The sequence below is a fragment of the Crocuta crocuta genome, unplaced genomic scaffold (genome assembly GCF_008692635.1).
Source record: "Crocuta crocuta isolate KB4526 unplaced genomic scaffold, BGI_CrCroc_1.0 scaffold147, whole genome shotgun sequence".
Lineage (NCBI taxonomy): Eukaryota > Metazoa > Chordata > Mammalia > Carnivora > Hyaenidae > Crocuta > Crocuta crocuta.
This window is the reverse complement of record NW_027532594.1, coordinates 3967235-3987191: the sequence shown is the minus strand read 5'-3', so window position 1 is coordinate 3987191 and position 19957 is coordinate 3967235. Positions and strand designations below refer to the sequence as shown.

The 19957-nt window shown below is 43.8% G+C and overlaps 1 protein-coding gene across 3 annotated transcripts in view; it reads left to right on the top strand.

The window, feature by feature from the left end:
- Window positions 1–19957, top strand: part of SCML4 (Scm polycomb group protein like 4) — a 106080-nt gene that overhangs the window by 54017 nt on the left and 32106 nt on the right. For all 3 annotated transcript variants that reach the window (XM_077780029.1, XM_077780030.1, XM_077780028.1), the window contains one exon: window positions 14419–14548. In XM_077780029.1, the coding sequence (XP_077636155.1) occupies window positions 14437–14548 (112 nt within the window). In that variant the 5' untranslated portion in view covers window positions 14419–14436. The remainder of the gene's footprint in view (window positions 1–14418; window positions 14549–19957) is intronic.

Below are 19957 nucleotides of genomic sequence, written 5' to 3'. Positions count from 1 at the left end.
AGGGGTAGTTTTCAGGGCTCCTAACACTCAGAGACACCTCCGGGCAGGAAGAAAGCTTTTGGAATAGTTAGCTGACAATGTGGGCCTTGCACAGGGCAGGCAGGTCCCACGTCCATGCCTCACAGAGCTTCTTGGCCAGGGGCAACATGCCACAGCTCTTCCTTGGGTCTACCTTCCATGTGGACTGTGGGAACCGTGTGGGAATTATTTTAGGCCAACATCCCAAACAGCTCCCCAAGTGTTAGAGAACGGTGCCAAATCAGGTGCCTGTCTGTAGGAGTGCTAACTCCCTCGTGATGACACGAGAAACCTAAGAACAGTGTGCGGATCTTCATAAAGCTAAAATAATTCCACCCAAAGGATCATCCTTTGTTCTGAAATATCTGCTTCTTACTCTTTTGGTGTTAGAGTTTGTTTTCTTTTATTTAATTGTATGTCGTAAGGATTTGGTCATTTAAAAAATGTCCTTACTTCGCAAAATCAATTTGGCAACCTATTAAGTCTCTCCAGTTTTATTTTGACAACTTCTTAGACCCAGAAGTCCCATTTTACTACTAATCAAAAAGGTTTTAATTGTGGAGAAGCCAGTGAGGAAACTACAGTTTTGTTCCATTTACCAAATGGCCACTAATTTGGCAATTTTAACTATCCGAGATACAGTTGGGGAGCCAGAAGTTGTTAAAAAAGAAACCCTGAGCAAGCGAAATAAGATATTACTTGGTCTACCCTTAAAGATCATGTATTTTATTGTTAGGAAAATGCTTCCAAGTCCTCCTTCAGAGTCTATTTACCTTTATTGTGTATGCATTTCTTACAAGCTTGATTATAGCGATTTAATAGTCTTAGATTTAAAGGGGAAGACATTTTGGGGAAGAAGACTGCACACATAGCTGGGTACTGAAAGTATAATAATTATTGTTATAATTAAGTGATGTTTTATTAATGATGCAGAACAGTAAAAATACAAGAACATTATCAGTAGTATAAAATAGTAAAGAACAAATTTGTTATTTCAATAACGTCATTATGGTACATTCATCCGAACAATACTGTCGTAATGAAATAATCTGTGTTTGAGTCTTTGGAAGGCTCCTGAGTCTTGAGGATGCCTGTTGTGCTGACTGCATCACAGATATATACTTGTTGACATTTGTCACTTCTTGCCTGGCAATCTCCCAAACTGCACTGTCGATCACCTCTGTGCTCTGGCACAGGTGGAGACTCTCTCTGGTCCAAGAATGTGCACAAGATCTCCCTTTAAGACCCAAGCACAGCTAACATGGGCTGTGATATTTAACCCCTTCTCTGGGTCTTGAGAATAATATCAGTGAATTAAAAGCAGAAAAGGAAGAATTCAATGGGTAGTCAGATGTCAGTGCTCCAGAGTTCATAGGTCACGCCTCCTCCCAGGGCCCATCTGCCCATGTCTCTTGGCCCAGGCCTGCAGCCACATTGCTGGGGCATGCTCACTGCCAGAAGAGCATCATTTTATGGCCTTACAGCCTCCTTCACACCCCAGTCAAAGGAAGCAAAAACCTCTTAACATCATATTTTCTCTGAAGAGCCATACGCCGACTGCCTGAAAACAGCCTTCTTCACTATCAAACAGAATTTACATCTCAGTTTGAAGCATCTGCTATTGGTTTAGTTCAGAGACAACCAAGGTCAAAGATAGATTTTCCTTATATTTTGTGACTAAAAAGACCATTAAGGTCTCTTTTAAAGAGATAAAGAGAGTCTGCATCAAGGAGAAACTCAGCCTCTATTCTGTACAGGCAGCTGATTGTACCGTCAGCGAACAGTGAGACTTCCAGCTTTTGTGTCTTTATGATTGAGATTATGATTTAAGCAGGAAGAAAAAAGTGTTGGGTTGTAAAAATAGCTGCTTGTCCCCTATGCATCATCATCATTACCATCATAATTAATACTTATAGCAAGAATAGTCATATACAACATTTATTGAGCACTTCTGTGCTTCTGAGGCTCTGGACCAAAGCATTTTGTGAATATTTTCATATTTGAACCCTGATAAGTGAGGGGAGTTAGAAAAACTGCAGGAATTGGGTATGAGTGAACCAAGTCCCACAGCCTGAGGCTGCTTACTGTCGGGCCAGAAGTCTTCTAGACCTTGGCAATCTCTTTGTGTTATTGTTCAGAATAGTAATTACGCTTTCCCATTTACTCTTTCCAAAAGAATGAATTATGTCCTGTCTGCTCTGTTTAATGAGCTTAGGAAAGTGTAACATGTTTAGAAAGAAGATCATCTCTAAAATATTAAAAACAAATGGTTAACATGTTCTGAAATATTGGTAATTGTGTCATTGAGAATACAAATCCGGCTGCTGTAACCAAGGCCAAACAACAGTGGCTTAAAGAAAATGGAAGCTAACTTCTTTCTTATGTTAAAGTCTGGGAAGCCCATCTGAGGATGATATGATGCCTCCGTGGTGTTGGGGACCCAGTCTCCTGCTCTATTGTCACTCTGCTCCTCTTAATACAAAGTCCCTACCTCATGCTATAAAATGGTCCCTCCAGTTCCCTTTACCCTGCTAGTCTAGCCAGCCAAATGGGGGACCGTGGTAGTAGAGGCATGTCTTTCCCCTTTAAGGACTCAATATTCAAGGCTGCACACACTCCTTACACTTGCATGTCACTGGTCAGAACCTAGTTTTTTTAAAGTTTATTTATTTTTAGAGAGAGAGAGAGCACACTTGCACAAGTGGGGGAGAGGCAGAGATAGAGGGGGAGAGAGAGAATCCCAGGTGGGCTCTGCACATGGGGCTCAAACTCAAGACCCTGGGATCAGGACCTGAGCTGAAATCAAGAGTCAGATGCTCAACCGACTGAGCCAGCCAGGTGCCCCACAACATTAGGTTTTATTCTCTTTTTTATTGTCATCCTTTTCTTCCTACTTCCCTACCCCCAAAAGAGTATGTGTTCTTGGCATTGTGTAACAAGGAGGTCAAATTCACAAAAATCTCAAGTGAGAGAATGTTCAAACTTAAGTGGGAAGTGTTTTGTTTGTTTCAACACTTGTTTAAAGTCTCTTTCTGAAATGTGTTTTCATTGAAACTGTCAAAACGGCTTCGATGATTCTTTGATTGTCCGGAACTTGTGTTGTCTTAGAGCCTATGTCGGAACACCAAATGTAGCATAGTAGTGTGCAAGGCAAGAAGAGATATGAATAACCCTTCCTGTCCCTATCTTCACGGTCCCCCTTCCTGATGGTGGGCTCAGTGCTGCACTTGTGCCCCGTGGAGGAAAATGATTACACAAGCACAAACAAGCAGCCCCTAGGGCAGGGACCATCTCTCCTGTGGTTTTCTGTTACCCTCCAGCCCCAACCCCGGTGCTGGAGCCAGGGCCAAGGTTGACGGCGCTGTGGTGGGCGTGAGGCCCGGGCGTGCTGGTTAATGATTCCCCACCAGCGCTCTGAGTGTAACTCGGGCATGAATGCTAGTCCATGTTTCCAATTACGTTAAGAAGTAAGAGAAATGTAAACAGGGAAGTTGCATGTTGGAATTCTGCTCTTTTGTTAGAATGGGATAAACTTCTTCACGAATTTATCGTGGATGGATGATAGTTTGTCAAAACAAAAAGTTCCGTTTGTTGTGCTATTTACAGTGTCCCAGCTACAAAGAAGGCACACTTTTAAGTTTAATTTGTGTTTTAAAATGTTCTCTATCACTTTCTTAAGTCTGTAAGTCAACAAAAGAGTAAAGCCAGCCATAATTCATAGCATTCGCCAGTTTCCAAGGTGTAGATATTGCCAACATGGCCAGTTTCAAGGTGTCCAGATGACATCCTCAGACATGATATTAGTAAGTGTGTGCAGTACTGCACTCCTGCATCTGTACATCTGTGCGGGCGCAATAATAAAATAATTAGACAGTGATGAGTTTTGAGTATCTATTACCTTGTTTTTAATGTATTTTAAATTAATACTCTGGAAGCATAGATACTTTAATGTTTAATAACCACCGTGTTTAACAAACAACTTGCAATATTCCTGAAAATGTTAGTAATCCTTTGTGTACAAGCCAGCTCCAGCTTCCCACTGCTCTGAGCGCTGCTACACACATGATGCCGGTAACTGGATGTGCCATGTTTCCTCTCTCACTTGCAAGGCCACCCCCACACCTGCTGATGCATAGAACTTGGCCTCCTCACCAGTTTCTGTAAGGAACCCAACAACACTAAACGCTCCTTGAAATGTACGGTCTCTACGAAAGATTGTTGGGGTCAGAGGACGTAGCAGGCAGTGTCCCATTAAATAATTCTCACAAATAGATGCATTCTTCTGGATATCCTCTTATCTGGTGTCTTTTGTTTCGTTTTGTTTTGGTTTGGTTTCCCTTTTCTTTCTTCTCTCTCCTGGTGCCCATGGAGTACCAGATTCATCATCTCCTCTCTCAGCTTCCCTCTATCAGGAGGAAATTAAGCCATTCTGCCCTGCCCTCAGCAAAGCAGCAGCCACCCACCCCACTCACCTCTGCTCTTCACCAGTTTCAGTGGCTCCCTGGTACCAGTGAAGAATCCAAACCCAGCACAGAGATGGTGGGAGAAAGCTCCAGCGCCCTTACCCTATCCCCACCATGACTGCACCTCTGAAAGGCCCGAGAGAGCAGCGCATTTCCCTCCCACCTTCAAGAATCCCCTTCTTTCTTCATTGTGATGTAGGCAGTTTATTGTATTCGGGTACTTTTATTTTCTTAGAGAAGCTCCAAGATAGCTTAGCTAGGATCTCAGATTTAACTAAAGGGGCGTGTTGCCGAAGCAGGCCTCCAGGCCAAAGGATACTGGCCCCTCCATCGCTTAGGTGTTCCATCTTTCCTCCCAGTGCAGGGAGAAGAATGTACGGGTAACCAGAAACAGGCTGACTCCTAGGAATGGAATTAGGTCATTGGCTACAAACTTCTTGTTGTTGGAGCTGAGCTGCATTTCCAACAGGCAAGTTTTTAGACTAAAGTCTGAGGTGAAACACAGTGAGGCATTTTAGTTCTCCCTAATTCTGCTCCCGCAACATCACATCAGAACCTTTCTCCTCTTATGTGGAGAAAGAGGGTGAGTCCGAAGGAGAAATGTGCACCCAAGAAAAGCTATGGCAGCGACACGAACAAAGTTATCCTCAGATAGGGCAGGAGAGGGGAAGGAAGGGAGGCGGAACATGATATTTAAAAAATCTGGTATATTAGTTTCCTAGGGCCGCTGTCACAAAGTACAACAAACTGTGTGGCTTAAACAATAGATATTTAGTGTCTCACAGTTCTGGAGGTTAGAAACCCAAGATCAAGACCTACACCTTGGCTCATAGTAGGTGTTCTTTCTGTGTCTTCACATTGTCTTCCCTCTGCACTTGACTGTCTCTGTCCAAATTTTCCCTTTTACAAGGATACAATCATTTTGGATTAGGGCCTGCCCTAATGACTGCATTTTAACTGATCATCAGCACATACCTCATTTCCAAATACGGTCACATTCACAGGTCCCGAGAGTTAGGGTTTCAATATCATTTTGGGGGACATCAGTATGTCAACCCCTAACATCCAGTATAATAATCTTTGTCTTTTAACTAGGCATTTAGTCCATTTATGTTTAAAGAAATTACTGATAAGTTTGGGTTTAAATGTATATCTTATTTTGAGTGTTCTATTTATCTCATTCATTCTATGCTCCTTTTACCCATCTTTCCTGCCTTCTTTTGGATGTTTCCTAAGTATTTAAATTTTTTTCTACTCACGGAAAGTTAACACTCTGTTTTCTATTGAATTACTATCCAGCTTGTGGCAGTATCTTTTCAGAGATTCTGCACACTCCCCTCATTAAGGCAGCTTTCCTTATTGTCAGGTGAGGGTGGGGGTAAGGTGGGACGAGTTTACATCTGGCTCATTTTTACCCTGAGGTTGTAGCCCTTTGGCTGAGCCCTGAGCTCCGTAGCAATGTAGCAATTCCTGAGGCCTAGATTTCACTTATATCTTGGCCTGATAATCCTTTATACATTGTCAGCTCCCCTGTACTTTCATTAATCTTACATTTTATCCATTACTTGTGGTTGTTTTCAGTTGATCCGAATAACGTAGTTTTCTTTATTTCTGGAAATAGAATTACAAAGAAATTTAGGATACCACATTGCTTCTAATCAACATTCAAAAGATGGCACTGACACCGCTTTTTGTCTCAAATTCTGTAATGTATTCAGAAGTAATCTAATGCAGGGTATATACGCGTTATGGATTAGAAGAGAGTTTAGAAATCAACAATCTATTCCATCTAATGGCTTTGGAAGATGAAGCCAGGAAGCACTGGATGAGTTGCTCAGAGACCCACGTGAGCTGGCGGCAGACTCAGGATTCGAATCCCGGACCTGACTCTGAGCCCTGTGCTCAGGCCGCTCTCCTGCAGGGCATCAGCAATATGTAGTTGATGACTGAAATCATGCCTGTTCTGTGTCCACTTCATGGGTGAGGAAATGTGGGCACTCTCCTTCTCATCATGCCCTTTTTCTCCATACCATCAGCAATAGTGACAATGAATGGTTATGAAGTTCTACTTTGCATTAGCCCTATGCTAAATGTTTATTTACATTTAAACCTTATCACATCCCTGTGAGGAGGTATTGATATCCTCACACAGATGAGGAAGGACAGGCTCCAAAACCCTAAGTGACAAGATTTAAGACAGGGTTGGTGAGTGGCTGAGCTGGACTTTGAGCGCATATTCCAATGTAGGTGCCCACAGTCACCCTAAACTTATTTTTAAATTTCATTTTGGGAGCGCCTGGGTGGCTCAATTGGTTAAGCGTCTGACTTTGGCTCAGGTCATGATCTTGCGGTTCATGGGTTCGAGCCCCGCGTCGGGCTCTGTGCTGGCAGCTAGCTCAGAGCCTGGAGCCTGCTTCAGATTCCGTGTCTCTCTCTCTCTCTCTCTGGCCCTCCCCTGCTCACGCTCTCTCTCTCTCTCTCTCTCTCTCTCAGAAATAAATAAAACATTAAAAAATGAAAATAATAAAATTTATTTTAAAAAATAAATTTTATTTTGTTGGTTCATCTCTGCTGATGTGCAGGCATTCTCTACACATCTTCATAGTCCCCTAACCACATTCTCTGTTCTCGGATTACCAACCTCTTGCTGTCAATCTATGAAATGTTGCTTACTTGGTATTTTTGTTTCCTCCACACTTCCATAGTTCTAGAAAAATCCTTCAAATTTTACATCAACTGACCCTTCCTCCATTAGTGTCCCCTGGCCACACATCTCAGTTTGCAAACAAATCCTCCCCTCCCGCAACTCTTTCCAGTGATTCTCTAGCAAATGTCTTAGAGAAGGTCTTCCCTGAAAGACAGCTGGAGCAAGAAACTCTCCAGGCCCTTATTTTGGATCTGTAAATGGAAAAGAAAGATGAACTGCTCCCAGATTCCCCAGCCCCCTTTGGTGGAGATTCCAGCTGGCAGGGGCCAACTCCTTACTCCTCTGCTTCACCCACCACAATGTTCTACCCCGGCAAGGCACAGCCCCTCCAGCAGCCACTGGCAACCACGCCTTGGATGAGGAGTCACCACACCCATTTGATTGGGGTTTTGAATTTCAGGTAAAGGTGCCAACTTTGCCAGCCTCTGTACAGGACTGCTGTCTTTGAAGGTCAAGGATTAGCTCCAATATGTCAGAGCACGGCATCCTGGGCACCTAATCTTCCTCCAGTCTTATGCTTCCAAGAAAGAGGCTTCTCCTCCCTTCTTCCTCTCCATTTTACCCAGTTTATCCTGCCAGAATCTGTTTTTAATATTTTACAAATAAACTATATTTTTGGAACAGCTTTGGATTTACAGGAGAGTTGCAAAGATAAAACAGAGAATTCTCATATACCCCATACCTAGTTTCCTCTATTGTTAACATTTTATATTACTATGATACATTTGTCACAAGTAGTGAGCCAATTATAATATACCATTATTAAATAATGACCATATTTTATTCAGATTCATTAGTGTTCCCCTCTTCTGTTCCAGGATTTATCCAGGATATCCCATTAACATTTTGTTGTCATGTCTCCTTAGGTTCCTCTGGGCTGTAAAAGTTTCTCAGACTTTCCTTGTTTTTGATGACATTGGCAGTTTAGGAGTATTGGTCAAGTGTTTTGTAAAATGTTCTATAACTTGGGTTTGTCTGATATTTTACTAATGATTAGACTGGAGTCATGGGTCTCTGGGAAGAAGATTCCAAGGGTAAGGTGCTATTCCCACCGTGCCATATGGAGGATGCATACTGTCAACATGGCTTATCACTGTCAATGGTGACCTTGATCACCTGCCTGAGGTGATGTTTGACAGGTTTCTCCACTGTAAAGTTACTTTTTCTGCATTTCCATACCGTCCTCTTTGGAAGGAAGTCACTATGTGCAGCACACACTTAAGGAGTGGGAAGTTATACTCCACAAATCATTTTGAATATCAATGCAGAGGAGGCTTATCTATTCTCCTCCATGTATCTCTCTAGTCAATCATTCATTTACGCCAGTATGGAGTCATGGATATTTATTGTATACTTTGAATTATAATCCATTACCCATTCTTTATGTATTGCTCATATTGTTCTAGATTTGGGCATTAGAAGCTCTTTTGATTGACTCCTATGTCCTATGACCTGCCCTCATTAGTGTGTGTGTGTGTGTGTGTGTGTGTGTGTGTGTGTGTGTGTTTGTGTGTGTGCAGTACTTTCTGACTTTACTTTCTGGGACAAGATGCCCCACGCTCATCTTGTATATTTCCTGCCCTTGTCCTAGAATCAGCCATTTCTCCAAGGAGTCCTTGTTTCTTTTATTGAAGAATGGTATTAGAAACCAAAATAGGAGCATTCTGTTTTGTTTTGTCCACTTAAAAAACAAAACATAGCAACGGCGCCTGGGTGGCTCAGTCATTTAAGCCTCTGACTCTTGTTGTCAGCTCAGATCATGATCTCACGGTTGGTGAGATTGAGCCCCATGCCGGGCTCTGTGCTGATAATGTGGAGCTTACTTGAGGTTCTCTCCCTCCTTCTCTCTTTGCCCCTCCCCTTCTCATGTTTTCTTACTCTCTCTCTCTCTAAATAAATAAACATTAAAAAAAAAACAAACATAACACAACACAACAACAGCAACAACAAAAACTAGCAATGGCAAAGACAAATGCGTTGCCAGAGAAAAGCCTGGATGCACTGGGGCACACAGGGAACTCCTCATTCCACACATGGGAGAGGCACTGACAATGGGCCCTGCATCACACCAAAGGACGTTTCTAGTCCCTGGGCTCATTTCTGTTTTAGGAGCCCCCTAAAATCATATGTGACTCCCATTCCTAGTCTAGATTTTTTCCCTTTATATTAGGCAATGACATAGAAATTTCAGAATGCTAACTCAAAGATATTCCTACTGATAATTTATTCCCTTACCAAGAAGAATTTTTTTATTTTTTTTAAATGTTTATTTATTTATTTATTTCTAGGAGAGAGAGAGAGACAGTGTGAGCAGGGGAGGGTCAGAGAGAGAGGGAGTCACAGACTGAAACAGGCTCCAGGCTCTGAGCTGGCAGTCAGCACAGAGCCCGACGCGGGGCTCGAACCCACGAACCGCGAGATCATGACCTAAGCGAAAGTTGGACGCTTAACCGACTAAGCCACCCAGGCGCCCCCAAGAAGAATTTTTTAAAAGTCGTATGCCACCCACAGTGGCATGAGTTGCCACTATGAGTTTTTCTTCTTTGTTCAAAAGTCCCAGCAGTTGTTTCAGAGGTTGGATGAATGCAGAAAGTTTGTTCTGCAACCAGCTGACTTATTCCAATTTCTTCAATTGCTTTATCTGGGCATAAATGACAGGCAGAAGTAACAACCAGCTATAATTGTATTGCTTCACTGGAGGTGGGTTCAATGGACAGAACCTTTTATAATAAATATTAAAGTAGCAAGCAAGCATTAGATGTTAGAGTCATCATGACATTTACGTGAACAGCCAACAGTGTCTGTCAACCTAAGTCTTAGCTGCCATCACCATCCTCACCGTCATTGCCGTCCTCACCGTTCTCGTCAGCCGTCACCGCCCTCACCATCCTCATCATCAACACTATCGCCATCATCTTTTTAGAGAAGGGTCATGAGGATCTTTGTGCGATTCACTTAAAGGCCACAGGGTATAAAACGACAACTTGCCAAATCTTGCCTTTTCCCCACCAACATCATTATCTGTATGTTGCTTGGGGGGCTTTAAGCCTGTAAAAGAGGTTATAACCAAGGCCCTTCCAGAGTCTGCTGCCCACAGTCCTTGGGCACTGCCACCACCAGCCTCTCCATCACAAGGCATGCAGGGCAGCACATCATTCCTCAAAAGACTTTCAGAGGGACCCTTAGTGCAGGACCTGGGAGAATAGGCAGGGTAACTGTTCCCTTGTCACACTCGGTAGATGAGGGAACCATGCTGGAGTCAGTCACAGCAGGTTTCTGGTCTGCTCCTTCCCACCACTGAGGTTTCTTTCAGATTGTTTTCATAGTACTTAGCAGTGTATTGCTACATGATGGGCCCTTTAATTTTTCAAATGCTAAATGCAGAATAAGGTGAAATCTCTGTTGTTCATTGTAGCTTCTGACTTACACAGGGTCTCTTGCAAAGCCCCGGATGCTGCACCCATACAGCCCCGTGCAGCCAGTGTGCTCACTTTTGACTGAACAACTTCTAAATTCATTTCAGTGAGCTTAAATTCATGTCCACACATCCCACTGTGCCCTCCATGTTGCTCAGCAGCCACACCCCACTTCTCCCAGCCTCCGAGTTCATTAACACACTCTCCTCTGTCCTCGCACTCAGGCTTCCGGCATCACTGAGAAACTAGAAACCATCAGAAGAGACCTTTTGTAAGCTCCCACCTCCACATCCACCCACCCCAGATCCAGGTCATTATATTCTGCCTTGCAATAGAATAGATGAAAGGTCTGTGTTTCTCTCTAAGGCCTTGCCACCTCCCTCCCACGCACCCGCCTCCATTCACTGAATCTCATCCCCTCTCACCTACTCAGAGTCCTGAAGCTAGTAGTTCTCCATGCATTCCCTCATATCATTTTTTCTTCCCTCTCAACTGGATTATTTCCATCAGCATTAATACATGTTTCTCCCATCTCAAATACCAAAAATCTTAAAAGATTTTTTAAAATGTTTTAATGTGGTAAAAGACACATGGGAAAAAATTTACCATCATAACCATTTCTGTTTTTTTAAATTTTATTGTGTATTTATTTTTGAGAGAGAGAAAGCAGAGTTTTTGATGGTAGCTATCCTAATGGATGTGAATCATTTGATCTGACTTTTCTTTCTTGCTGTGGCTAATATTTGGCTCCCCTTTCAGACAGACCTCCTTGAAAGAGGTGACTTTACTTCTTGATCCCAATGCTTCTCTCCCCATTATTTCTTGAGCTAATTATAATCAGGTTCTTTTCCCACCCAGTGCAGGACCACCTCTCTTGCTGAGAAGCTGCACACCTAAGGGCCACTTCCAGTCTTCCTTGTCAGAGCAGAGCTTTTGACATGACTGACCACTCTCTTCTTCATGAAACACTTTCTCCATTTGGCTTCCACAAGGCCACACTCTCCCAGTTGTCTTTCCACCCCACTAGATGTCTTTCCTGTTTTTTTTTTAATTTTTGGGGGGGCGCCTGGGTAACTCAATTAAGTGTCTAACTTCAGCTTAGGCCATAATCTCGCGGTTTACGAGTTCAAGCTCTGTGTCGAGCTCTGTGCTGACAGCTCAGAGCCTGGAGCCTGCTTCAGATTCTGTGTCTCCCTCTCTCTGCCCCTCCCTCACTCAAACTCAATCTCTCTCTCTCTCTCTCAAAGAACTAAATAAAAGATTAAAAAATTAAAAAAAATTTTAATGTTTTCATTCATTTTTTGAGAGAGAGAGAAAAAGAGAGCATAAGCAGAGGAGGGGCAGAGAGAGAGGGAGACACATAATCTGAAGTAGGCTCCAGGCTCCAGGCTGTTAGCACAGAGCCTGATGTTGCACTTGAACTCACAGACCATGAGATCATGACCTAAGCCAAAGTCGGCCGCTTAACCAACTGAGCCACCCAGGCACCCCTTTCCTGGTTTGTTTTGCTAGTTCCTCCTCATCTCTCCAAGACTCTTCATATTGAAGTCTTGTAGGGCTCAGTGCTTAGATTTTTCTCTTTCCATCTACATTCCTTCCATGTTATTCTCTGATGATCTTGCCCATTATCATGGCCTTAAACGTCAACTCTATATTGATGATTCTCAAATTAAATCTCCCTATAGACTTTCCTCCAGAATGCCATACTTTAGTACATGCACCTGCCTACTTAACATCTCTACTAGGATGTATGCATCATAAACTTGACATGTCCAAAATAAGCCTCTGGTCTTCCCTAGTCTGTCCCCCACCCCCCAAAAATCCAGTATTCTATCTACAGACTTCCTGGCCCAATACTTGGAGTCATCTTGGACTTCTTTCTCTCTCACACACACCACATTCAGTGTGTCAGTAAGTCCTGCTGAGTCTACCTTGAAATTCTATGCAGAGTCTGTCCACCTCTCAGCTCCTCCACTGCTATCAACCTAATCTAATGTGCCATCATCTCTCACCTACTCTGGATTAGTGGTCCTCCCACTTGGGCCCCTTTAGTCTCTTCTCAAAACAATAGTCAGATTGTTAAAATGTCAGTTTAGATCCTGTAGTTTCTCTGCTTTAAAGAGCTCAGAGTAGGGGCACCTGGATGGCTCAGCCTATTAAGTGTCTGACCCTTGATTTTGGCTCAGGTCATGATCTTGCAGTTTTGAGATCAAACCCCACATTGGGCTATGCACTGCGCATGGAGCCTGCTTGGGATTCTCTCTCTCCCTCTGCCCCTCCCCAGCTCATGTGCACACATACTTTCTCTCTCTGTCTCAAAAAATACAATACATTACAATACAATACAATACAATACAATACAATACAATAAAAAGGAGCTCAGAGTAAAAGTCAAAGAACGTACAGTATCCTGCAAAGCCCTGTGGTTTTACCTCTCCAGTCCCACTACTGTTTCCCTCCAGGCATGCTTTTGTTTTGGGACCTTTGCACTTGATATTCTCACTCACTGGAAAATTCTTCCCATAGACATGGGTATGACTTGTCCCTCCCTGCCCCCCCATCTCCCTGGAATCTTTGTGCAGTGTCACCCAAGAAGTGCCTTAACCACCCTATCTTAAAATTTCAATTTAAGGGTGTCTGGGTGGCTTCTTTGGTTGTACGTCCAAATTTTGATTTCATCTCAGGTCATAATCCCATGGTTGTGGGATTGAGTCCCACACTGTCAAAGCACCACAGAGCCTGCCTGGGATTCTTTCTCTCCCTCTCTCTCTGTCCCTGCTCCTCACTTGTGCTTGCTCTCTGTCTCTCTGTCTCTCTCTCAAAGAAACATTTAAAAAAATAAATAAGATTTTAATCTAAAGTACAACTCAATTATACTTTATTCCCTTTCTCTCTTTATTTTTACCTCCAGCTATTATCACCATCTAATATACTATATCATATACTTTATTCTGTTGGTTGTCTATTTACCTCCAATAGAATGTCATTCCATGAGGGCAAAGATGTTTGTCTGATTTGTTCCCTGTTGTATCCCTAGTAACTAGAAGAGTGTCTGGCTTTCAATAGACACTCAATACATATTTGTTGAGTGAATACATGAATAAATGTAGAACGAGTGCATAATTAGCAGGAGGAATACTGTTTTTTTCAAGACTGCTATTATTATTATTCTATCCTAAAAATACAGATAGCAAGTTAGAATTGGGTGGGGTCGGCATATATATTAACAACAAAATACACACACCTTGCTACTCAAAGTGTGGTCCATGGACCAGCAGCCATTTCTGATTTCAAATGAGACCTTCAAGGTGGCAGCTTCTCACTACCAGACAATACACTCATGTACACCCTTGGAGGAATGGATTCTGCTCACTCCAACAGGATCCAGTGACCTTTGAGAGCAGAAAGCTCAGCAGAGAGTGAGGATCAGTCTCAGGGTGGCTGTTGGGAAAGCTCTGACCACAGAATTCTAAGGATTCACAGCCTGGGAATCCCCTACCCTGCATCCTGCACTCAGAGAGCTCATACGCTTCAACTGTTCCTAGCTCTTGTGTTCCCACACTCATTGCCCGATGCAACCATTTCCTGGGTGGCTCCACTATAAGGGTGGGGTGCAGAGCTGACCTCTGAGCGTGACCCCAAACATGAATCTTGATCATGAACTTGAATCTGAAGTTCAGCTCCTTAGCTGTACAATAAAAAGGTGTGGAAACATGATCAAGTAACAAAGGTTAATTGACATCCAGGAAAAATTTGGAGCAAGTGTAGGAAGCGTTTCCAGATTTTCCTTGATCAAATGGGCTCTGTCTTGCAGCTCAAGTCTCGGGTTCTTATGACTCCTTTAGCCCTCTCACCTCCGCGGAGCACACCGGAGCCAGATCTCAGCTCCATCCCTCAGGATGCAGCCACCATACCCAGCTTGGCCGCCCCACAGGCTCTCACAGGTAAGTCAGCTGATGACCTCTAAGGCTGTGATGGTCAGCCAGCCAGCTAGCAGTTACTTTGTGAACTGAAGAGTTGTCACTGGGATAGCTCTAATGAAGGTTTTAGTGTGTTCACTGGTGGACAGAAAAACCAGATTCTCTGAGAATATTAGTTTAAGTGTCTCACAGGTAGTATTACTTGAAACTTGGTTTTCAATGCACCTTAGATTCAGCTGGTTGCTTTGGGGTGGGGCTAGAAAGAGTGGTTTGGTGGCCTAGTGTTTTATTTTCAGAGCCAGGTTTACTTTCCACCAAGAGAGACCCTGCTTGCCTTGAAGAGTTTCCATCTCTGTGTTTGTGCTTCCAGACCCCCTAAAGACGCTAACTTCTCTTAATCCTACCTGGTGGCTCCAATGCAGTCAAAGTAGAGCTCAGTCCAATCTTTCTCATGGGGTGTCCATCAACAAACAGTTCCATCATGAAAGTACCAGCAGTAGGGTGGCATCCCTCTCTCTCACACACATATATACTGTCCTTCTCATCACAAGCCACTCCTACTCCCATCCCGCTTAAATCCATTCAATTCCCCTCCTGTTGCTCTTAGGTAAAAATCAAACTTGTTAATCTGGTCGATGGAGCCCTGTGGTTCATTGCTCTCCTCTCAGTCCCTAAACACTGGCCTCCATCCCCCTCACCCCATAGGATTTCAGCATATTGCCTTCCCATCTAGAATGATCTTCCCACTGGTCCCCTACTCCTCCCTTTTATCTCAGTGCAGGCATACCTTGCTCCAGAAAACCATCACTGACTCCTGCCAGGGTCTTCAGGATGGGCCGGTCTAACACTTCCCTAGTGATTCTCTAGAAACCATGGTCCCACATGGCTTCCTGTGGAGCTCTGAGTAGCTCTGGCTCCCCAGCTGGGCCCCAAGCTCTGGGAAGCGAGGGACCGTGTGAATCTGGTTCACTATTTTCTCTGTAGGATCAATCTAGCACAGTGCCTGGCATGAAGTTCCCTTATTGATTAGATTTCCTTAATCATCTGGGATGAGTGCAAGAGAAGGCAGCCTAGTGGAGCAGAAAAAGCACAGGCCTTGACATCAGAAAGACTTGAGTCCAGATCCCCGTTGTACCATTAATTACACTTTAGACTTTAGAACAGCCATCCAACCCCTTAAGCTTTGGTTTCTTCATTAGTAAAGAAAGTAATCATACGCTGCTCTCGGGCTCATCTTGAGAATCAAACAAGATAAAGTGCACAAAGTGCCTGGAATAGAGTAGGTGCTCAATAAAAGCTTTCTTCACCTTTGTTGTTACTGTTTCATCCTTTCCAAATCCTACTGGTGTCCCCTTAATGCCCCTTTTCAACACTGCTTTGCACTAACAGTCCCCAAGGTAAGTTCCTCATACCCTGGAATGGAGGTAGCCAGGGGAGACAAGCAAGGAGTTGTTAACATGGGGAAGAAAATATGACACCTACTATTAATCTTTACTTAAAAAATTTCTATTTCTTGGTTAAGTTTTAAAATGCGTGCAATATATTAAAATAGTCAGGAATGTATTATATAACCTATAAAAAATAAACACGTTTTGGGGCATGTGCTCAAGATTTGTTTACTGATGGGATATAATACTTTAATAGCATGGGGACCATTGGTTGGCTATCCTAAATGGGCAGCTGAGTATTTAAAATCTCTGACATTAAATTTAGCACTCTCTTTAGAACTTCATTGAATATACAGTCTTTGGAGTAATCAGCATCATCTTAATTTTTTTATTCACTGAAGGTTAACTAAAAGATTGGGCAAACATTGTGTTTAAGCTTAACAGCTCCTTTCGAGGAGGAGGGAAGATATTATATGTGTGCATGCCCAGTATGGAAATACATTTATACACATGGTCCATATTGGCCTCCATTATTATCTGCAATTCAGATTCAAATACATCAGAGGGGACTCACCTGTCTATCTGTTTCCAACCAAGAGGTTCTCTTCAGAGCAAACCTGGCAGTTGGGAGTGATTGGCTTTTTTTGCCCCTTTTCCTTCTTACGNATTGAATATACAGTCTTTGGAGTAATCAGCATCATCTTAATTTTTTTATTCACTGAAGGTTAACTAAAAGATTGGGCAAACATTGTGTTTAAGCTTAACAGCTCCTTTCGAGGAGGAGGGAAGATATTATATGTGTGCATGCCCAGTATGGAAATACATTTATACACATGGTCCATATTGGCCTCCATTATTATCTGCAATTCAGATTCAAATACATCAGAGGGGACTCACCTGTCTATCTGTTTCCAACCAAGAGGCTCTCTTCAGAGCACACCTGGCAGTTGGGAGTGATTGGCTTTTTTGCCCCTTTTCCTTCTTACANCTAAAATATCAGCCCATGTCACAATCTATTCTCCCTTGCTTTGCCTCATTCCTTCTTCATGACACTTATTACCATGCAGGGCTGTGAGGAAGCTCAGGGTCCCAAGCCCCTCTTATGGGGTGGGTTGTTGTTTTTCGTAAAAGCTCCTTCGGGGTCAATCCCTTCTCCCATTGTCACCACCATCCTCCAGGTTCAGCCCTGCCCCAGGAGCTTCCAGAGGGAGTGGCAGTTGTCAACTAAGGTGAGAGGCAGAGTTGGGAGCACTGCCCCCTTCAAAAGTTTGACTGCAGAGGCTCTTTCTGCCTTACCCATGGCTCTCTACACAATCGTTGTTACCATTTGCCCTTAAGCCTCAGAGCACCAGCCCTTTGCAAGATGTCTTGACTCCAAGGGCACAGCATGGCGTCTTCTTTGGCCCAGCATCAAAGCCATGGCCTCTGTATCACCAAGGAATAGAGAGAAGATTCTCTAGCAATGGGGTGGTGCAGATAACCCTGCCAGCCATCTAAGAGTAGGTCAGGGGAGAGGGGCCTCTAATATCGCTGTGTCCTAAAGAACCAAAGCAGGGACATCTTATTTAACTCGAGATCCCCAGGGCTTGGGGATGAGGAGGTTGTCTAACCAGTTTCCCCAGCTGTGATTGGTTCTGCCCACCTTCTGGAGCTCCCTCCGGGCAGGAAGCTGGGTCTGACTTGCTGGTAACTGACTAAAATAGAACTTGGCAAAGTCTGGGTACATGTGGCTGACCCAGGGTGACTTTTAAGAAACTTCAGCAGATGCAAGCAGAGATAAGAGGAAGAAGTACTGCACTGAGAGAGGCTATGAGGAGAGTCTTGTTGTCAGCTTTCTGAGAGCCCACAGGCCATTTTTCTCCCGGTATTTGTCTGAGGGCTAGGTTCTCAAACCTCTCTCAGGTTGAAGGCCTTGTCCTTTTCCTTGCTGAAGAGCAGGGCTCAAGACACAGACATAGTGCTAAGAGAAAGTTCTTCCTGTACTGGGTGCCCACCCTCTTGAGCGAATTCCATCCCACTGAGTTTTTTATGGCCCTTCCCCCTAAGGTGGGAGAACCATTTTCCCTGCTCTCCTGCTCAGCCCTTCTGTGGCCTCAGGGGCCTTGGCACTGGGGAGCAGGTTCCACAGTGTCTGGCACAACACAAGCTTGGGCAAAGCCCTGCCAACTTTCCCTTGGCTGAGGGATTCCCAGGAAGTCCAGAGCTGAGCGCTCAGTCTTAGTATCTTGGAGAATCCAGGAGCGCCAGAGGACTCCTCATGCTGCTTCCTGGAGGTGGCAGAGTGGCAAGGCGGTCCTTCATGTTACTGATGGTGATATGGAAGCTCAGAAAGCTATGAGAGGGGCTCAAGGAGAAATAGACAGACTCTCCCACTTTCCACCTCATCCTCAGGGCATGCTTTCTAAACATTCCCATGGCGCAACACAGAAAATGGTGACATTCGTGCTGAGCTAAAGGAACCAGACTGCCATGGGTGGGCCTTGGGCCACCTCAAGGCGTCAGGGAGCAGTATTGCGTGCTTTGCCTGAGCCATGCTATCCCAGAGGGGTAGGCCTTATGGTCTCATAAATGCCATGGTTGCTTCTAGGAGGTGGCCCTTCCAGGCACCTCTGAGAGTGTATGCACCTTGATTTTTGGATTAGGCCTGATGACCCAGACTCTCCTGCTGTGGATTCAGTTTCCATCAGTTAATCTTCTAAAATATTGGAGGCAAACAGCAACACTCCCACTAAGAGGGGATTTCCAGAGTGTCTGAGTTGTCAGGATCAACCCCTCAGTGGGCCTGTTGGTTGTGCTTTGCCTGCTCTCCCAAGCAGAGTCACTTGGAGTATTAACACGACAGCCAAGGGCTCCCTTGAGGCCACATGAGTGGAAAAACTGCTCTACGCCCTCTTCTCAGTCCCCTTATCTGTAACATGGGGTAATAACCTCTTGTCTAGTGTCCTCACAGGATAGTCATGAGGCCTAAATGATGGAAACAAATGTTCTTGTCAAAATATAAAGAGTTTATACACACAAAAACCAGATTCTTCTCATTTCTGACTAAAATGTTTTGTTTTGTGTTAGTTCTGAAATCAAAACTAGCTCTGTTTTTGTCCCTGTCCCAGCCCCTGTTATGTGCCAGTCTTTGGTAGATAAAGTGTAAAAAACTGGGCTACCCTCTTGGTGTTAACCGTGAGTGGCAAAGGCATGGGTGGGGGCAGGATGTCCTCCTAGGGTCTCCTCCTGGGTTCCTCACACCTGAGCTGGCATGCAAGCTCATGGGGCAAGAGAGGGCTGTGAGGACAATTACAGAAAGGAGCAGGCTAGAAGAAGCATGTTTTCTAAATTCTGGTAACCCTGTAGAAATTGAATTTGATCGAGAATCATTATGGAGAGATTACTGTTCTTTTTAAAGAGTCCTCCCAAGAAGGGTAGAAAGAACCCTAAACTCTGTGATGCTGGACTAAAGCTAGAGACCTCAGCATGAACTCAGGTTTACTTAGATATCTCTAGCTATCTAGATCTAGACCTACTTCACAATGAGCATATTCAGCACCCAAATCTCGGTTTCTAAATATAACTCTTCAATAACAAGGAACCAAGGCTGTTGGAGAAATGGCTGATTTTAGGGCACGGGCAGGGGAAAATGTAAGATGAAACTGAGGCATATTAAAGTGTCAGTAACCAAAGAGTTGTTAAAAAAAAAAAATGAGGGCATGTCATAGGGACACAGGACACTAGAAGTCCCAAAGACAAAATTTGAGCAACAAAATAAATAACACAGTATTGGATAACCCATAGTACAAAATGAATGTATTAAGTCTACACTGATATTATCCAATGACTGAATAAATGAAGGAATGAAGGAATAAATGGAGGAGAATGGATAGTTCTTTCTTATAGAAGAATTCCAAATGATACAGAAACTCTCCCCTCTTCAAGAGGTAGATCTTAGTCCCTCCACCACTCTTGAGTGTGGGCGGGACCTTGTGACTTGTTTCCAAGGAATGGAATATGGAGAATACAGTGGAGAAATGCAGCAAACGCTCTCTGCCCAAGTGAT